The following is a 20,460-nucleotide window of genomic DNA, read 5'->3' on the forward strand; positions in this document are numbered from 1 at the left end:
AATGTCCTGCTGTAACCTCTGACAGCCTCGACACTATTCACAACACCCCCAACCTTTGTGTCATCAGCAAACTTCCTAACCTATCCCTCCACTTCCTCATCCAGGACATTTATAAAAATCACAAAGAGTAGGGGTCCCAGAACAGATCCCTGAGGCACATCTGGTCAGTGGCCTCTATGCAGAATATGACCTGTCTACAACACCACTCTTTGCCTTCTGTGGGCAAGTCAGTTCTGGATCCACAAAGCAATGTCCCCTTGGATCCTATGCCTCCTTATTTTCTCAATAAGCCTTGCATGGGGTACCTTGTAAAATGCCTTGCTGAAATCCATATGCACTACATCTACGGCTCTACCTTCATCAACGTGTTTAGTCACATCCTCAAAAAATTCAATCAGGCTTCTAAGGCACCACCTGCCCTTGACAAAGCCATGCCGACTATTCCTAACCATATTATGCCTCTCCAAATGTTCATAAATCCTGCCTCTCAAGATCTTCTCCATCAGCTTACCAACCACTGAAGTAAGACTCACTGGCCTATAATTTCCTGGGGGACCCCTACTCCCTTTCTTGAAAAAGGGAACAACATCCGCAACCCTCTAATCCTCCGGAACCTCTCCCATCCCCATTGATGATGCAAAGATCATTGCCAGAGGCTCAGCAATCTCCTCCCTCGCTTCCCACAGTAGCCTGGGGTGTAAGTCATCTCTACAACCGTCAAGGTCCTTTTCCATAGTGAATACTGAAGCAAAGTATTCATTAAAGTACCTCTGCTGTTTCCTCTGGTTCCATACACACTTTTCCACTGTCATACTTGATTGGTCCTATTCTCTTGCGTCTTATCCTCTTGCTCTTCACATACTTGTAGAATGCCTTGGGATTTTCCTTAATCTTGTCCGCCGAGGCCTTCTCATGGCCCCTTCTGGCTCTCCTAATTTCATCCTTAAGCTCCTTCCTGCTAGCTTTATAATCTTCTAGATCTCTAACATTACCTACCTTTTTGAACCTTTCATAAGCTCTTCTTTTCTTTTTGACTAGATTTACAACAGCCTTTGTACACCACAGTTCTCGTACCCTACCATAACTTCCCCGTCTCACTGGAACGTACCTACTCTGAACTCCATGGAAATATCCCCTGAACACTTGCCACATTTCTTCCATACATTTCCCTGAGAACATCTGTTTCCAATTTATGCTTCCAAGTTCCTGCTTGATAGCTTCATATTTCCCCTTACTCCAGTTAAACGTTTCCCTAACTTGTCTGTTCCTATCTCTCTCCAATGCTATGGTAAAGGAGATAGAATTGTGATCACTATCTCCAAAATGCTCTCCCACTGAGAGATCTGACACCTGACCAGGTTCATTTCCCAATACCAGATCAAGTACAGCCTCTCCTCTTGTAGGCTTATCTACATATTGTGTCAAGAAACCTTCCTGAACACACCTAACAAACTCTACCACATCTAAACCCTTCACTCTCGGGACATGCCAAACAATATTTGGAAAATTAAAATCTCCCACAACAACCCTGTTATTATTACTCCTTTCCAGAATCTGTCTCCCTGTCTGCTCCTCTATGTCTCTGTTACTATTGGGTGGTCTATAAAAAACACCCAGTAGGGTTATTGACCCTTCCTATTCCTAACTTCTACCCACAGAGACTCCATAGACAACCCCTCCATGACTTCGTCCTGTTCTGCTGCCGCGACACTATCTCTGATCAACAGTGCCAAGCCCCCACCTCTTTTGCCTCCCTTCCTATCCTTTCTGAAACATCTAAAGCCTGGCACTTGAAGTAGCCATTCCTGCCCCTGAACCATCCAAGTCTCTGTAATGGCCACCACATCATAGCTCCAAGTGCTGCTCCACACTCAAAGCTCATTCGCTGTAACACTCCTCACGTTAAAATAGACACCACTCAAACCATCGGTCAGAGCACGTCCCTTCTCTATCACCTGCCTATCCTCCCTTTCACAGGGTCTCCAAGCTTTCTGTATTTGTGAGCCAAACTCCTCTTCCCCAGTCTCTTCAGTTCGGTTCCCACCCCCCCAACAATCCTAGTTTAAACTCTCCCCAGTAGCTTTAGCAAACCTCCCCGCCAGGATATTGGTCCCCCTCGGATTCAAGTGCAACCCATCCTTTTTGTACAGGTCACACCTGCTTCAGAAGAGTTACCAATGATCCAGAAATCTGAATCCCTGCCCCCTGCTCCAATCCCTCAGCCACACATTTATCCTCCACCTCATTTTATTCCTATACTCACTGTCACATGGCACAGGCAGTAATCCTGAGATTACTACCTTTGAGGTCCTGCTTCTCAACTTCCTTCCTAATTCCCTGTAGTCCGTTTTCAGGACCTCCTCCCTTTTCCTACCCATGTCGTTGGTACCGATATGTACCATGACCTCTGGCTGTTCTCCTTCCAACTGCAAGATATCGTGGACGCGATCAGAAACATCACAGACCCTGGCACCTGGGAGACAAACTACCATCTGCGTTTCTTTCCTGCGTCACAGAATCGCCTGTCTGACCCCCTAACTATAGAGTCCCCTATCACTGCTGCAATCCTCTTCCTTTCCCCACCCTTCTGAGCCACAGGGCCAGACTCTGTGCCAGAGGCACGGCCACTGTTGCTTCCCCCAGGTAGGCCGTCTCACCCAACTGTACTCAAACAGGAGTACTTATTGTTAAGGGGGACAGCCACTGGGGTACTCTCTAGCATCTGCCTCTTGCCCTTCACTCTCCTGACTGTTACCCACTTTTCAGTCTCCTGGCATCCCGGAGTGACCACCTGCCTACAGCTCCTCTCTGTCACCTCCTCACTCTCCCTGACCAGACGAAGGTCATCGAGTTGCAGCTCCAGCTCCCTAACGTGGTCTCTAAGGAGCTGTAGCTCAATGCACCTGGTGCAGATGTGATCATCCGGGAGGCCGGGAGTCTCCAGGACCTCCACATCTGACACCGAGCACAGAACACCAGCCTCACACACGTACTTTGTCTGTATTCTGAACAGATAACCTACCTTGCCTCGACCTTTTATCACTGAAGCCAAAGCCTTCCTACTCTGTCTCCCTCTACTGCGTCGCCCGCTCTGTAAATCTGTCTTCTTTTTAAACTCTTCCTGCTGTTCTCACTGGCCAACCTTCACGCGCTTGTGCAGTCGTGCCTCGTTCAAACCTCAGAAGTTTAATTTGCAGGTAGAGTCGATGGTGAGGAAGGCAACTGCATTGTTCACATTCATTTTAAGAGGTCTAGAATACAAGAGCAGGGATGTGATGCTGAGGCTTTATAAGGCACTGGTGAGGCCTCACCTGAGTATTGTGTACAATTTTGGGCTCCTTATTTAGAAAGATGTCCTGGCATTGGAGAGGGTTCAGAGGAGGGTCGAAGAATGAATGGGTTATCATATGAGGAGCGCTTGATGGCTCTGGGTCTATACTCACGGGAATTTAGAAGGATGGGCGGGTGGGGGGGCGGATCTCACTGAAATCTTTCGAATGTTGAAAGGCCTAGTTGTGGAAAGGATGTTTCCCATGGTAGGGGAGTCTATGACAAGAGGGCACAGCCTCAGGATAGAGGGGGATCCATTTAAAACAGAGATGTGCATAAATTTGGTGGTGAATTTGTGGAATTGATTCCCACAGGCAGCTGTGGAAGCCAGATCACTGGGTGTAATTAAGGTGGAGCTTGATCAGTTCTTGATAGGACACGGCATCAAAGGTTACGGGGAGAAGGCTGGGAAGTGGGGCTGAGGAGGAGAAAAAAGGATGAGCCATGATTGAACGGCAGAGCAGACATGACGGGCCAAATGGCCTAATTGTGCTCCTGTGTCTTATAGTCTTATCCCCCCTTATCCCTCAGTGCCCTGACCAGTCAAAAAGCTATCAACCAAACACTTGGCCTCCATAGCTGCCTCTGGCAGAAAAATATCCACAGATTCACTACTCTCTGGCTAAAGAAATTCTTCCTCACCTCTGTTCTAAAAGGACGCCCTTCTATTCTGAGCTGTGTCCTCTGGTCTTAGACTCTCCTACCTTAGGAAATATTCTCTCCATATCCACTCTGCCAAGCTCCTTCACCATTCAATAGGTTTCAATAAGGTCACCCCTCATTCTTCTAAATTCCAGTGAATAGAGGCCCAGAGCCCTCAAACGCTCTTCAAATGACAAGCTGTTTAATCCTGGAATCATTTTTGGGAACTCCCTTTGAACCCTCTCCATTTTCAGCACATCCTTTCTAAGATAAGGGGCCCAAAACTGCTTACAATACTCCAAAAGAGGCCTTGCCAGTGCTTTATAAAGTCTCAACATTACATCCTTGGCTTTTATATTCTAGTCCTCTTCAAATGACAAGCCGTTTAATCCTGGAATCATTTTTGGGAGCTCCCTTTGAACCCTCTCCATTTTCAGCACATCCTTTCTAAGATAAGGGGCCCAAAACCACTCACAGTATTCCAAGTAAGGCCTCACCAGTGCTTTATAAAGTCTCAACATTACATCCTTGCTTTTATATTCTAGTCCTCTTGAAATGAATGCTAGCATTGCATTTACCCTCTTCACCACAGACTCAACCTGAAAATTAATTTTTCGGGAATCCTGCACAAGGACTCCCAAATCCCTTTGCACCTCAGATTTTTGGATTTTCTATTTAGAAAATGGTTAACCCTCTCATATCTTCTATCAAAGTGCACGACCATACATTTATTGACAATGTATTCCATCTGCCACTTCACTGTCCATTCTTCTAGTCCTTCTCAGAATCAAAATCAGGTTTATTATCACTGGCATGTGTCATGAAATTTGTTAACTTAGCAACAGCAGTTTGATGCAATACATAACATAGAAGAAAAATAAATAAATAACAGTATACCTATATTGAATAGATTAAAAATCTTGTAAAAAGCAGAAATTTTATATATTAAAAAGGTGGGGTAGTGTCCAAGGGTTCAATGCCCATTTAGGAATCGAATGGCAGAGGGGAAGAAGCTGTTCCTGAATCGCTGAGTGTGTGCCTTCAGGCTTCTGTATCTCCTACCTGATGGTAACAGTGAGAAAAGGGCATGCCCTGGGTGCTGGAGGTCCTTAATAATTGTCGCTGCCTTTCTGAGACACCGCTCCTTGAAGATATCATGGGTATTTTGTAGGCTAGTACCCAAGATGGATCTGACTCAATTTACAACCCCCTGCAGCTTCTTTCAGGCCTGTGCAGTAGCCACACCCCGCCCCCCATTCCAGACAGTGATGCAGCCTGTCAGAATGCTCTCCATGGTACAACTATAGAAGTTTTTGAGTGTATTTGTTGATATACCAAATCTCTTCAAACTCCTGGTGAAGTCTAGACGCTGTCTTGCCTGTCTAATTACTCAAAACTACCTGCCCCTCCAACTACCTTCGTTTTGTCTGCAAACTTTGCAACAGTCATCAACTCCATCATACAAATCATTGACACGTAGCACCAAAAGAATCAGTTTCAACACAGGAAGTTAAAAAAATACAAGGAGAATGGGATGAATGTAACATTAAGGTTAGTAGGTTAATCCATTGTTTCTTCAGGATTCTGGCAATCCTTCCAGAAACCAAGGAAATATCGGGAAGACTGGGTCCTCCTCATTGTTAGGCTTCCCGGGTTTTCTGCCAGCCCAATTGATTTCCTTCACCCAGTAGACATTCTGGGGGAACGTCATGCATAATCATCTTATTTTCTTGAGTAGACGCTCCTGGTCTGAAAGTTTTCACACGGGTAATCGAAGTAGAAAGAACTGCTCCACATTGGGAAGCATGATGGTGGCTGTTATTGTTGAGATTTAAATCCGTGCAGGTAGGTTTCTGATAGACACCATGTCCTAGGCTAGCATCTGGTTTTCATCGTATTAGAATGTCCAGGAACGGGAAGCAACCATTCTTCTGCATCTCCATTGTAACTTGAATGTTTGGATGTATTCTGTTCAGATGGTCAAGGAACTGTTGGAGTGCCTGGAGTCCATGAGGCCACACTACAAAGGTCACATGACATCGAGGTATCTGAAGAAGCATTTGGGGTGTAAGGGCGATGAACTCAGAGCCCTCTCCTCAAAGTCCTCCATGTAGAAATTGGCAACAGCTGGCAACAAGAACAATCCCATGGCCAATCCGTCTATCTGTTGATAGTAGTTACCCTTATAGAGGAAGTACGTTGAAGAAAGAGTGTATCCAAAAGGTCAATGGTACCCGTATCAAACTGTGACCACAGGAGGACCAAGCTGTCCTTCATGAGAAGTCTCGTGAACAGGGACACCATGTTGAAACTGACCATTATGTCCTCCAGGTTCAGACGGATGTTGGTTATCATTTTAACGAAGTCCGTCGACTTCTTGATGCGACGCTCACAGCCACCAACAAAGGGGAGCCGCATGGTTGTTAAACGCTTAGGGAGGTGGTAAGCCGGAGAATCTCTGCCACTGACGATAGGCCTCAGGGTGGAACCCTCCTTATGTATCTTAGGGAGCCTGGTAAGTCTTGGTGGTACTGACCCTGGGGCGTAAGACTATTGTGCTGTGCTAATGGCTTTTCGGACTGCCTGGTAAAGGAAGCCATTGAAGTAAAACTAGAGGAGAAAAATTTTAACAAAGATGAAGGTCTCGCCCCAAGTAAGAACTGAAATTCCACTGTAAGTAAGGTGGGAGAGCAGAAAACTGATTGGATGAGGACTAACCAATCAGGAGAGACAGACTACAGGGAAATAAATGGGAGGAGAAGATGGCGGCATGATGCAGCTCGTAGCAGCCACTCCGGTGGTGATGTCTGTTATCTGTCAAGTGGAGTGCCGTGCTCAATCCTGACTTGATGGAGACGGACGTGAGAGCACGGAGGAACATCAGGTGAAACTTCTGAAATGCCTGCGTCGCTGCCACTGCTACTCTGTGGTCCAGAATCTCCGGAGGGAAATCCCCGAGTCCTCGGCTTTGCTTGTTGCTCGGCGGCCGGGGTGGGGTCAAAGCGCTCAGCAGAGATGGTGCTCGGTGTCGGAGGGCTGGTCGGAGTCTCGAAGTTTTCGGACGGACTCAAGAGTCGGCTGCGGTCGGGTGCTTCCAATGAATCGGCAAGTTTGCAGCGCCTGGAAGTTCATGGCAGGGAGAGTTTCTCCCTTCTACTGTCTGCGTGAGCTGATGGGGCTATCAGGACTTGAGACTTCTTTTTTTACCGTGCCCATGGTCTGCTCTTTATCAAATTACGGTATTGCTTTGCACTGTTGTAACTATATGTTATAATTATGTGGTTTTGTCAGTCTTAGTCTTGGTTTGTCCTGTGTTTCTGTGATATCTTTCTGGAGGAACATTGTATCATTTTTTAATGCATGCATTTCTAAATGACAATAAACGAGGACTGAGTGTCCTCATAATCTAATCTAAAAAATAGCACCACACTAGACATGCCCAGGCATCATCCCTGATGAAGATGACGGAGTTTGTCATCGAAATGTCAGTTACAATTGACACTTGTACCTGGCCGGAAACCCAGCAGTTTATTCATCATACACGCTGTGAAAGCACTGGATCCATTTTTAATCTGAGCTACTTAAAGCAATGGCTCAATTACTCCAAATTAATCTAATCCCTCTTCCCCTGCACATTGACCATGTGCTCAATTCTCTGCAGGAGCGATTAGATTAACTTGGAGTAATTGATAGCATTCCTGTGCTATGCCAAGAGGCTTGGCAACGCATTCTAGCCCCCACCACTTTCTGTGTAAAAAAAATCTTGGCTTGTATATCTTTGTACTTGCCCCCCTCACCTTAAGTGCATGCCCTCTACTACTAGACATTTCAATCCTGGGGAAAAAAGATACTATTTATTCTATCTACACCTCTATTATAAACTTCTATCAAATCTCTCAGCCTCCACCACTCTAGAGAAAAGAGCTCCAGCTTAGAACATAGAATAGCACAGGGCCTTGGTCCATGATATTTTCATCAACCAAAATAAACCCACTCCATGATCGATCTAATCCTTCCCTCCTACATAGCCTCCTTTGGATCTGATTGAAACAGCACCCTCAGTCCCACAATCGAACGTGCATACTAAATGGGGAAAAAATGTAATGATCAAATCAGTATCAAATTGGACACCTACAAAGGCCTTCATGAAAACAATGGCCCTGGGTCTAATTTACTTCAATTTCTCGCTTAATTTAAATTCAAAAACCAAAATGACTTTTCAAAGGCAACAACTGTCTAATCTTCCACCCTAACTCTCTGTCAACTTGATGATGTTCCTCCAGCATTTTGTATGTGTTGCTGTTGATTTGGATGCTGTATTTAAACAAAAAGTAGTAGAGCAGTGAGGAGTGTGGGGAAGCAAAGGGCTCGGGGAATACAGGTCCAGAATTCATTGAAATTGCTGTCACAAGTAGATAGGTCATAAAGAAAGCTTTTGGCACAATGGCCTTCAGAAATCAAAATACTGAGTGCAGGAGATGGGACGTTATCACAAACAAGAGAAAAATTGCCATTGCTGGAAATCAAAGTAATATGCACAAATTGCAGGAGGAATTCAGCAGGCCAGGCAGCATCATACACTGGCCTGCTGAGTTCCTCCAGCATTTTGTGTAAACGGGATGTTATTTTGAAGTTGTCAGACTTAATTATCAGACTTGTTGTCAGACTTGTGAGGCTTAATTTGGAGTATCGTGTGCAGTTTTGGTCACCCACCTACAGGAAAGATGTAAATAAGTTTGAAAGAGTACAGAGAAAATTTAAGAGGATGTTGGCAGGTCTGGAAGACTTGAGTTATAAGGGAAGAATGAACAGTTTAGAACTGTATTCTCTAGAACTAGAACATAGAATATTGAGGGGAGATTTAAAAGAGGAATGCAAAATTATGAGGGGTATAGAAAGGGTAAATGCAAGCAGGCTTTTTCCACTGAGGTTGGGTGAGACCACAACTATAAGTCATGGGTTAACATTGAAAGGGAAATATGAGGGGAAACTCCTTCACTCAGAGGGTGGTGAGAGTGTGGAATGAGCTGCCAGTGCAAGCAGTGGATGCAATTTTGATTCCATCGTTTAAGTTTGGATAACTACGTGGATGGCAGGGGTATGCAGGGCTATGGTCCAGGCGCAAGTCAGTGGGACTGGGCAGTTTAAATGATTCAGCGTGGTCTAGATGGGCCGAAGCTCTACTTCTGTGCTGCAGTTTTCTATGACCCTAATATTGATTTTTAGTAGCAGTGTCAGTCACACATATTGTACAGGGACAACAGTAATTTCACTGTCAACATGGAAAAATATATTTAGATACCACTTGTGCATAAAGCTCCTTTAACTTGTTGGTCCTTTGCTCAACACTTTCGATGGTCTTCAATGCCGTTTCGATCCGATTCAGTCTGTATTCACAGTAAGCCTTCTCAAAGGCAATTACATCACTAAAGAGCAAGAGGAGATAACCAAGGTTAATTTTGATGGGCTCAGTGCTATATGTTTATCTTGAACTATTATTTTCACATTTAGAATTTCCATATCTCTCAACCATAATTTCTAAATCTGCTGAAATACATGTAGGATGCCCTGGCTGCAGTAACTAAGGACAGGAGACAGCAATTTGCCCCATAACAACCAGAACAGCTGCAGAAGACCTTTTAGTTCAAAGTACATTTATTATTATCAAAATATGTGCACGTTACACAACCTTGAGATTCATCTCCATAGGCGCAGCCACTAATCAAAGAAACCCAACAGAATCCATTCAAACAAAAGACGACAGAATGTGCAGAGGGAAAAAACCAAATCGTGCAAACCAGGGGTCCCCAACCTTTGTTGCACCGCAGACCAGTTTAATATTGACAATATTCTTGCGGACCAGCCGACAGGCGGGGGGGTGGGGTGTTCAAGTAGGGTTGCCAACTTTCTCACCCCCAAATAAGGAAAAAAGTAGCAGTCAAATACGGGACACATGTGTTTACCCCGAGAAAGACTACCATGACCATGAAGCCTTGCACAGGCACCTGTGGCAACATGCGTGACATGCGCATGCGTGTACGTGCCTTTTTTTTTATAAATGGGTTTTGGCTTAATCTTCCCGACCCTGTTCAGTGAAACTACACAGTACATATATTATTTCTACTTTATATAGGCTGTGTACTTATCATATCATTCCTGCCTTTACTGTATGTTAGTGTTATTTTAGGTTTTAAGTGTTACTTGGTATGATTTGGTAGGTTATTTCAAGTTCAACAGTGCGTGACAGGGAATGAGGAAAGCTGCAGCTGACTCGTATCATTTCATATCGCCAAATCATATCGTTTCCTCGCAGCCCGGTAGCACATGCTTTGCAGCCCGGTGGTTGGGGACCACTGGTGCAAATAAAAGTTAGCAAACTGCATTCAGGACTGAAGTTCATGAAAGTAAGTCACAGACTCCAAGCCAGGCATCACCGCAGTCCACTCAGAAGCCCACTAGTTCCAGGCCATGGCCTCAGTTCAGCTCACAGACGAGATGAACTGGCCTGTCCCTCACCTCTACCTTGACACCCTGACCTCTTCAATCTGGCCCAGCGTTTAAATCGCTCAAACCTCAAGTTAATCCCACTTCTACATTATAGCATTTCATTCGAAGCAGGAGTTAACCATTTCAGCCCTCAGCCTGTTCTGCTATTCATGAGGTTCACAGATGACCTCCCACTTCCATGACTTTTTCCTTTATTTCTTCATATTCCTCTATTCCCTCAATTTCCAAAAGCATATTCATTACCAATGTGAATGCCCTTGATGACTGAGCCTCTCCAGTTCTCCGGGATAAAGCATTCCAAAGACTCCTTACCCTCTGAAAAATGAAATTTCTCCTCAGTGCAGTTCTAAACCATCAACTCCTTTTTTCTGAACCCTGGCTGCCAATCCCTCAGTCATCGGAAACACTTACCTGGCAACTAACCTGTTGAAGACAAATCATTTTTCAAGTTTTAATGGACCAGCCTACTGTGAGGAGTTTGTTTGAACAGTGGGGAGCTGCACTCACTCTGGCAAGTACATATTTTTTAGGAACAGACACCAAAAGTGTTCAAAATACTTAGGTGCATACTCATCAAGACCAAAAATAATGAAATTCAAAGTACATATCAAGCATTCTTGAATAGCATGAAATGTACTTTAAGAGGTGCTCAAAACTCAAGATAAAGATTATAAAAGATTAGCTTTATTTGTTACATGTATAGTACACTAAACGATCAAAACACGCAGTAAAATGTGTCCTTTGCATCAATAAGACCATAAGATATAGGAGCAGAGGTGGGTCATTCGGCCCATCAAGTCTGCTCCACTATTCAATCATGGGCTGATCCAATTCATCCAGTCATCCCCACTCCCCTGCCTTCTCCCCATACCCTTTGATGCCCTGGCTAATCAAGAACCTATCTATCTCTGCCTTAAATACACCCAATGACTTGGCCTCCACAGCCACTCGTGGCAACAAATTCCACAGATTGACTACTCTCTGACTAGAGTAATTTCTCCTGGCTTTAGGGTGAAAGGGGAAAGGTTTAGGGGGAACATTAGGGGGAACTTCTTCAGTCAGAGAGTGGTGGGAGTGTGGAACGGGCTGCCATCTGGTGTGGTAAATGCAGGCTCACTCTTAAGTTTTAAGAATAAATTGGATAGGTACATGGATGGGAGGGGTCTGGAGGGTTATGGCCTGGATGCAGATCAATGGGACTAGCGGAATAAAGTTTTGACACAGACTAGAAGGGCCGGATGGCCTGTTTTCTGTGATGTAGTCTTCTACGGTTCTTCATCTCTGTTCTAAATGGACTTCCTTCAATCCTGAAATTGTGCCCTCTTGTCCTAGACTCCCCTACCATGGGAAATAACTTTGCCATATTTAACCTGTTCAGGCCTTTTAATATTCGGAATGTTTCTATGAGATCCCCCCTCATTCTCCTGAACTCTAGGGAATTCAGTCCAAGAACTGCCACACATTCCTCATATGGCAACCCTTTCATTCCTGGAATCATTCTTGTGAATCTTCTCTGAATCCTCTCCAATATCAGTATATCCTTTTTAAAATAAGGAGCCCAAAACTGCACACAATACGCCAAGTGTGGTCTCACGAGTGCCTTATAGAGCCTCAACATCACATCCCTGCTCTTATATTCTATACTTCTAGAAACGAATGCCAACATTGTACTTATCAACTTCACAACCAACTCAACCAAGAGGTTAACCTTTAGGGTATCATGCACAAGGACTCCCAAGTCATCTCTACATTTTGAATTTTCTCCCTATCTAAATAATAATCTGCCCATTTATTTCTTCCACCAAAGTGCATGACCATACACTTTCCAACATTGTATTTCATTTGCCGCTTCTTTGCCCATTCCCCTAAACTATCTAAGTCTCTCTGCAGGCTCTCTGTTTCCTCAACACTATCTGCTCCTCCACCTATCTTTGTATCATCGGTAAGGGTGTAGTCAGTGGGTTTGGCAGATTAACAGTCGGCATGGATAAGATGGGCCAAAAGGCCTGTTTCGGTTCTGTAGAGCTCTATGACTCTGACTCTAAATGCTGTGGAGTTTTGAATTTGCATTTCAAGGTATCTGCATCTTACCTGGAAAGCACCTTGGTGTGAGTGTGAATTATATTCAGTGCTTCTTTGAAATTTCCATTGTGCACCAGACAGACGACTTTACAATGCAGCGCAGTGACATCATCCTTGTCATCTTGCAGTACTACAATTAAAATTACACTTTAATTAGCAGTAATAAATTTACCATTATACCGATGTGTGAACAGAAAAAAAACAAACTAATTTACAGCTATTTCAAAATGCTATGGTAGTTAAAACTATACACCCCTAACTTTGCTAAAATTAAAATTTGTCATTTATCTCCTCGATGGACAATTGTAGGTTCCAATGAATCCATCTACACAGTCTCTGCAGAATGTAATATTCTTGCCAACTTTAGCCAATATATCTCTGTTACACTCAACAAGTTCAGTTTGTTGTCATCTGACTGGACATATTTTCAACCGAAGTAACAGCATTCCTCTGAACCACCGTGCACCCACACAACACATAATACAAGCTATAAACAAGTTAAAAAATATAATTAAAATACAAGTAGAAAAGCACAGCACAGGTAAACAGTAAACAGCTGACTGTCCGAGTGATGAGACCTCGGTGGTGGCAGGGTATTCATTAGTCTCACAGCCTGAGGGAAGAAGCTGTTACCCAGTCTGGCAGTCCCAGTCCTGACGCTCTTGAACCGCTTCCAGATGGTGATGGGTCAAAGAGATTGTGATATGCGTGGTGGGGATCCTCAACAGTGCTTCTGGCCTTTCGTCTAGAATGTAAATGTCACAAACCGTAGGAAGACCCTGGTGATCCTCTCACGTTTTTACTATCCTCTGTAGGTCTTGCAGCTTCTGTACCACACAGTGATGCAGACAGACGGGACTTTCTTGATGGTGATCCTGCAGAAAGTTTTTAGAATAGAGGTGGTGAACCTTGCACACCTCAGCCTTCTCAGGAAGTGTAGACGCTGCTGTGCTTTCTTGACTGCTGAGGAAGTGTTGTGGGTCCAGGTTAAATCACCTGTCATGTGCACATCAAGGAACTTTGTACTCTTCACTCTCTCCATGGCAGAGCCATTAATATGCAATGAAGGGTGGACGACCCGTGCCTTCCTGAAATCCTCAATCACCTCTTCTGTCTTGTCCACATTGAGACTCGGGTTGTTGTCCTCACACCATTTGACAAACCTCTCTACCTCCTCTCTGTGAGCTGACTTACCATTGTTGCCAATGAGGCCAACCACTGTATCACATCAGTGAACTTAATGATGTAAACTGAGCTTAATGATGTAATCCACAACCCTCCAATCCCCCGGAACCTCTCTTGTCGCCATTGATGATGCAAAGATCATCGCCAGAGGCTCAGCAATCTCCTCCCTCGCCTCCCACAGTAGCCTGGGGTACATTTCATCCGGTCCCAGCGACTTATCAAACTTGATGCTTTCCAAAAGCTCCAACACATCCTCTTTCTTAATGTCTATATGCTGAAGCTTTTCAGTCAACTGTAAGTCATCCCGACAATCGCCAAGATCCTTTTCCGTAGTGAAGACCGAAGTAAAATATTCATTAAGTATCTCTGCTATGTCCTCCACCATTCTTTCCATCTCATTGAAATATACCTATGCAGAATGCTACGCAAATATCCCCGAAACATTTGCGACATTTCTGCTGTATATTTCCCTGAGAACATCTGTTCCCAATTTACGCTTCCAAGTCCCTGCCTGATAGCTTCACATTTCCCCTTACTCCAACTAAACGCTTTCAAACTTCACCCCATCTAAATCTCTTGCTCTAAGGAGCTGCCAATCAATATTGGGGAAATTAAAACCTCCCATCACGACAACCCTGTTATTATTGCACCATTCCAGAATCTATCTTCCTCTCTGCTCTTCGATGTCCCTGTTACGATTGGATGGTCTATAAAAAACACCCAGTAGAGTTATTGACCCCTTTCTGTGCCTAACTTGCACCCACAGAGACTCAGGAGACAACCCCTCCATGACTTCCTCCTTTTCTGCAGCCGTGACACTATCTCTGATCAACAGTGCCACACCCCCACCTCTTTTGCTTCCCTCCCTGTCCTTTCTGAAACATCTAAAGCCTGGCACTCTAAGTAACCATTCTGGCCCCTGAGCCCTCCAAGTCTCTGTAATGGCCACAACATCATATCTCCAAGTGCTGATCCACGCTCTAAGCTCATCCACTTTGTTCATGATGCTTCTTGCGTTAAAACAGACACATCTCAAACCATTGGTCTGAGCGTGTCCCTTCTCTATCACCTGCCTATCCTCCCTCTCGCACTACAAGCCTTCTCTATTTGTGAGCCAATTGCCCATTCCTCTGTCTCTTCAGTTCGGTTCCCAACCCCCAGCAATTCTAGTTTAAAGTCTCCCCAGTAGCCTTAGCAAATTCCCCGCCACGATATGGGTCCCCCTGGGATTCAAGTGCAACACAACCTTTTCGTACAGGTCACTCCTGCCCCAAAAGAGGTCCCAATGATCCAGAAATCTGAATCCCTGCCCCTGCTCCAATCCCTCAGCCACGCATTTATCCTCCGCCTCATTCTGTTTCTATTCTCACTGTCACGTGGCACAGGCAGTAATCCCGAGATTACTACCCTTGTGGTCCTGCTTCTCAACTTCCTTCCTAACTCCCTATATTCTCCTTTCAGGACCTCCTCCCTTTTCCTACCACGACCTCAGGCTGTTCACCTGCACACCTCAGGAAATTGTGGACACAATCAGAAACATCCCAGACCCCGGAACCTGGGAGGCAAACTACCATCTGTGCTTCTTTCCTGCATCCAAAGAATTGTCTGACCCCCTAACTATCGAGTCCCCTATCACTGCTGCCTTTCTCTTCCTTTCCCTACCCTTCTGAGCCACAGGGCCAGACTCTGTGCCAGAGGCACGGCCACTGTTGCTTCCCCAGATAGGCTGTCCCTGCCAACAGTACTCAAACAGGAGTACTTATTGTTCAGGGGTACAGCCACAGAGGTACTCTCTATTACCTGACTCTTCCCCTTCCCTCTACTGACTGTTACCCACTTGTCTGTCTCCCGTGGCCCCAGTGTGACCACCTGCCTATAACTCTCCTCTATCACCTCCTCGCTCTCCCTGACCAGACAAAGGTCATCAAGCTGCATCTCCAGTTCCCTAACTCGGTCCCTTAGGAGCTGCAGTTCAACACACCTGGTACAGATGTGGCCGTCTGGGAGGCTGGGAGTCTCCCGGGCATCCCACATCCGACACCCAGTACTGAACACACATACTTCCAATTCCTATTTTTCACAAGTACCTTAGCTCGCCTTGACCCATTATCGCCCAAGCCCCGTTGAGCCAAAGCCCTCCCACTCTGACGCCAGCTCTATAAAACTGTCTTCTTTTTGAACTCTTCCCGCCCTTCTAACTCACCAACATTCACGCACCTGCGCAGTCATGCCTTGATCAAACTGAAGAAAAAATGCTCTCCATTTAAATTCTTCCTGCTGGTCTAACTCGCTGACGTCCACACACCTGCGCACTTCATGATTGTTGATGTCACTGTTGCTGATGGTAATGATTTAGGCCAGTTATTGGTACTCTCTTGGGCATCAGAACGATCCTGTCTGCTCTGAGCCTGCACGGACAGTGGACTGTTTCAGAAAGATATTAAAGATGTCTGTTAGGACCTCTGCTAGCTGGGCTGCACAGTTCCTCAGCATCTGACCAGGTATGTTAACCAGCCGGATAGCTTTGTCTGAGTTTACCCCCGCTAGGATCCTCCTCACCTCAGCTGCAGCCACAGAGGGTGCCTATTCCTCAAGAAGAGAGGGGACGTTTCCTTGACGCCACATAATTCAAGTCATCAAATTGTGCACAGAAAGTATTCAGCCTATCAGGAAAAGAAACAATGTAGCGGCTAACACAGAGAGTGGATTTACCATCAATTATGGTTAACATGGGCTGGCCGGTGATGTCGTGGCATTAGCACTGGACTTCGAGGCGGATGGCCCCGAGTTCAAGTCCAGCCAGGTCCCCAGTATCTGCATGGACGAAAGGCCTGGCGATCTACTTCCATATCCACACTATCCATAGGGTAGCCACGAGTCGAAGACGACTCGACAGCAATTAATAACAACATAGTTTAATCATAGCCATAGTCATAATCATACTTTATTGATCCCGGGGGAAATTGGTTTTCATTACAGTTGCACCATAAATAAGTAAATAGTAATAAAACCATAAATAGTTAAATAGTAATATGTAAATTATGCCAGAAAATAAGTCCAGGACCAGCCTATCGGCTCAGGGTGTCTGACCCTCCAAGGGAGGAGTTGAAAAGTTTGATGACCACAGGCAGGAATGACTTCCTGTGACGCTCTGTGTTGCATCTCAGTGGAATGAGTCTCTGGCTGAATGTACTCCTGTGCCCACCCAGTACATTATGTAGTGGATGGGAGACATTGTCCAAGATGGCATGCAGCTTAGACAGCATCCTCTTTTCAGACAGCACTGTGAGAGAGTCCAGTTCCATCCCCACAACATCACTGGCCTTACGAATGAGTTTGTTGATTCTGTTGGTGTCTGCTACCCTCAGCCTGCTGCCCCAGCACACAACAGCAAACATGATAGCACCGGCCACCACAGACTTGTAGAATATCCTCAGCATCGTCCGGCAGATGTTAAAGGACCTCAGTCTCCTCAGGAAATAGAGACGGCTCTGACCCTTCTTGTAGACAGCCTCAGTGTTCTTTGACCAGTCCAGTTTATTGTCAATTCGTATCCCCAGGTATTTGTAATCCTCCACCATGTCTACACTGACCCCCTGGATGGAAACAGGGGTCACTGGTACCTTAGTTCTCCTCAGGTTTACCACCAGCTCCTTAGTCTTTTTCACATTAAGCTACAGATAATTCTGCTCACACCATGTGACAAAGTTTCCTACCATAGCCCTGTACTCAGCCTCATCTCCCTTGCTGATGCATCCAACTATGGCAGAGTCATCCGAAAACTTCTGAAGATGACAAGACAAGACTATGTGCAGTAGTTGAAGTCCGAGGTGTAAATGGTGAAGAGAAAGGGAGACAAGACAGTCCCCTGTGGAGCTCCAGTGCTGCTGATCACTGTTGGACACACAGTGTTGCAAGCACATGTACTGTGGTCTGCCAGCCACAGTGTTGCACAGACGCTCAGTGCTGCATCTTGGAGGAATGAGTCTCTGGCTGAATGTACTCCTGTGCCCACCCAGTACATTACGTAGTGGATGGGAGACATTGTCCAAGAAGGCATGCAACTTGGACAGCATCCTCTTTTCAGACACCACCGTGAGAGAGTCCAGTTCCATCCCCACAACATCACTGGCCTTACGAATGAGGTAAATTGAGTGGAAAAGCAAATTGTGCAGAAGGTATGGAGAGTCTGCAGAGAGATATAGATAGGTTAAGTGAGTGGGCAAGAGTCTGGCAGATGGAGTACAATGTTGGTAAATGTGAGGTCATCCACTTTGGAAGGGAAAATGAAAGAGCAGATTATTATTTACATGCAGCATGCTGCTGTGCAGAGGGACTTGGGAGTTCTTGTGCAAAAATTGCAAAACGGTATGCAGGCTATCAAGAAGGCAAATGGAATGTTGGCCTTCATTGCGAGAGGGATTGAATTTAAGAACAGGGCGGTTACGCTGCAACTGTACAGGGTACTGGTGAGGCCGCACCTGGAGTACTGTGTGCAGTTCTGGTCTCCATACTTGAGGAAGGATATACCGGCTTTGAAGGCCGTGCAGAGGAGGTTCACCAGGTTGATTCCAGAGATAAGGGGGTTAGACTATGAGGAGAAATTGAGCCGCCTGGGACTGTACTCACTGGAATTCGGAAGAATGAGAGGAGATCTTATAGAAACATAAAATTATGAAAGGGATAGACAAGGTAGAGGCAGGAAAATTGTGGTACTGGTAGGTGAGACTAGAACTGGAGGACATAGCCTCCAGATTCAGGGGAGTGAAGAAGGCGAATGCGATGTTGGTATTCATTTCTAGAGGAATAGAGTATAGGAGCAGGGATGTGATGTTGAGGCTCTTTAAGGCACTGGTAAGACTTGTCCCCTTGTCCTCACCTACCACCCCACCAGCCTCCGGATCCAGCACATTATCCTCCACAACTTCCGCCACCTTCAACAGGACCCCACCACTAAGCACATCTTTCCCTCTCCACTTTCCACAGGGATCAGTCCCTCCACGACTCCCTGGTCCACACATCCCTCCCCACAGATCTCCCACCCAGCACTTATCCCTGTCAGCATAGGTGCTACATCTGTCCCTACACCTCCACACTTGCCATCATTCAGGGCCCCAAACAGTCCTTCCAGGTGAGGCAACACTTCACTTGTGAGTCTGTTGGGGACATCCGGTGCTCCTGGTGCGGCCTCCTCTACATCGGTGAAACCCGACGCAGATTGGGGGACTGCTTCGTCCAGCACCTCCACTCCGTCCGCCACAACAGACAGGATCTCCCGGTTGCCACCCACTTCAGCTCTGCTTCCCACTCCCATTCCGATATGTCCATACATGGCCTCCTCTACTGCCATGATGAGGCTAAACTCAGGTTGGAGGAGCAACACCTCAAATACCGTCTAGGTAGTCTCCAGCCCCTTGGTATGAACATAGAATTCTCCAACTTCCGGTAATTCCCTGCCCCTCCCTTCCCCCATCCCTATTTCACTCTGCCCCCTCCCCCAGCTGCCTATCACCTCCCTCATGGTTCCGCCTCCTTCTACTACCCATTGTGTTTTCCCCTATTCCTGCTTCACCTTTCCTGCCTATCACCTTCCTGCTTCCCCTCCCCACCCCTTTATCTTTCCCCTTACTGGCTTTTCACCTGGAACCTACCAGCCTTCTCCTTCCCACTCTCTCCCCACCTTCTTTATAGGGCCTCTGCCCCTTCCCTCTACAGTCCTGACGAAGGGTTCCGACCCAAAACATCGACTGATCTTTTCCACGGATGCTGCTCGACCTGCTGAGTTCCTCCAGCGTGTTGTGAGTCCAACATCCTTGTAAATCTCCTCTGCACCCCTTCTATGGTTTCATGTCCCTCCTGTAGTGAGGCAACCAGAACTGAGTACAGTACTCCAAGTGGGGTCTGACCTATGTTTCTTCTAAGCTATGCGTGCACACACACGTTTTTCAACCAGCGCACAAAGGAAATTACTGTGCACAAAAGGTCAGTTACCTAAAATAATGTAATTAATAATTATACTTCTTGACGAGAATCTTTTAGCTAACTGTTTCGGTTAACTAGTTAGTCAATTTTTGAAATACCACAATGCACGTCACTAACTTACGTCACCTCACCTTTCCTGTTCCAGTTTGTACAGCTGCATATTGCGCGAGGCAAAATGAACAAGATAAGAAAGCAGTATCTGTGAGATAATGTTTCGTGGAGTGAAAAAGTTAAAAGTTTTGCTAAGCCAACAACGTGAAGAAAACATCACCGTAGATACAAGTTCGCTGTTGACTTCTATAAATGGACTTTGTGTTCATTTAGAAGAAAGGTTTCCTGAAGAAGAGGTACAAGAATGGTCAGCTTTTGATTTCTCCGCAATTGCAAATTGTGACTTCACATTTGGCGATGAACAAGTTAATGCCTTATGTCTAAAATAGCATGATTTCCTAGCTGAGAAATACTGTAATAGTTAGACAGTTTAATGATTTCAAATTTTCCGTGCAAGAAAAAATTAAATCCAAACTGATTTCAAACTTTGCTCAAATGGTGGCATTTGTACTTCAAAATGAACAGTTTTGCGACCTTGCACAGTTGATGGACATTGGGGGAACCTTTCTTGCGTCTATTGTGGACTGTGAGCGAGGTTTTAGCCTAATGAATCAACTCAAAACAAGCTGAGAAACCGTTTAGGTGAATGTCATTTGGATATGTTAATGAGAATCAAAAGCT

General features: G+C 45.5%; 1 protein-coding gene across 3 annotated transcripts in view; it reads right to left on the reverse strand.

Moving 5' to 3' along the window:
• Positions 1–20,460, reverse strand: part of srp72 (signal recognition particle 72) — a 134,462-nt gene that overhangs the window by 112,673 nt on the left and 1,329 nt on the right. For all 3 annotated transcript variants that reach the window (XR_011885306.1, XM_072252140.1, XM_072252142.1), the window contains exons 2-3: positions 12,571–12,691; positions 9,275–9,398 (exon numbers count right to left, since the gene is read on the reverse strand). Coding sequence is in view for 2 of the 3 variants with exons in the window: in XM_072252140.1 (XP_072108241.1) it covers positions 9,275–9,398; positions 12,571–12,691 (245 nt within the window). In the remaining variant the exon portion in view is untranslated. The remainder of the gene's footprint in view (positions 1–9,274; positions 9,399–12,570; positions 12,692–20,460) is intronic.

The sequence above is a fragment of the Mobula birostris genome, chromosome 3, assembly GCF_030028105.1.
Source record: "Mobula birostris isolate sMobBir1 chromosome 3, sMobBir1.hap1, whole genome shotgun sequence".
Taxonomy (NCBI): domain Eukaryota; kingdom Metazoa; phylum Chordata; class Chondrichthyes; order Myliobatiformes; family Myliobatidae; genus Mobula; species Mobula birostris.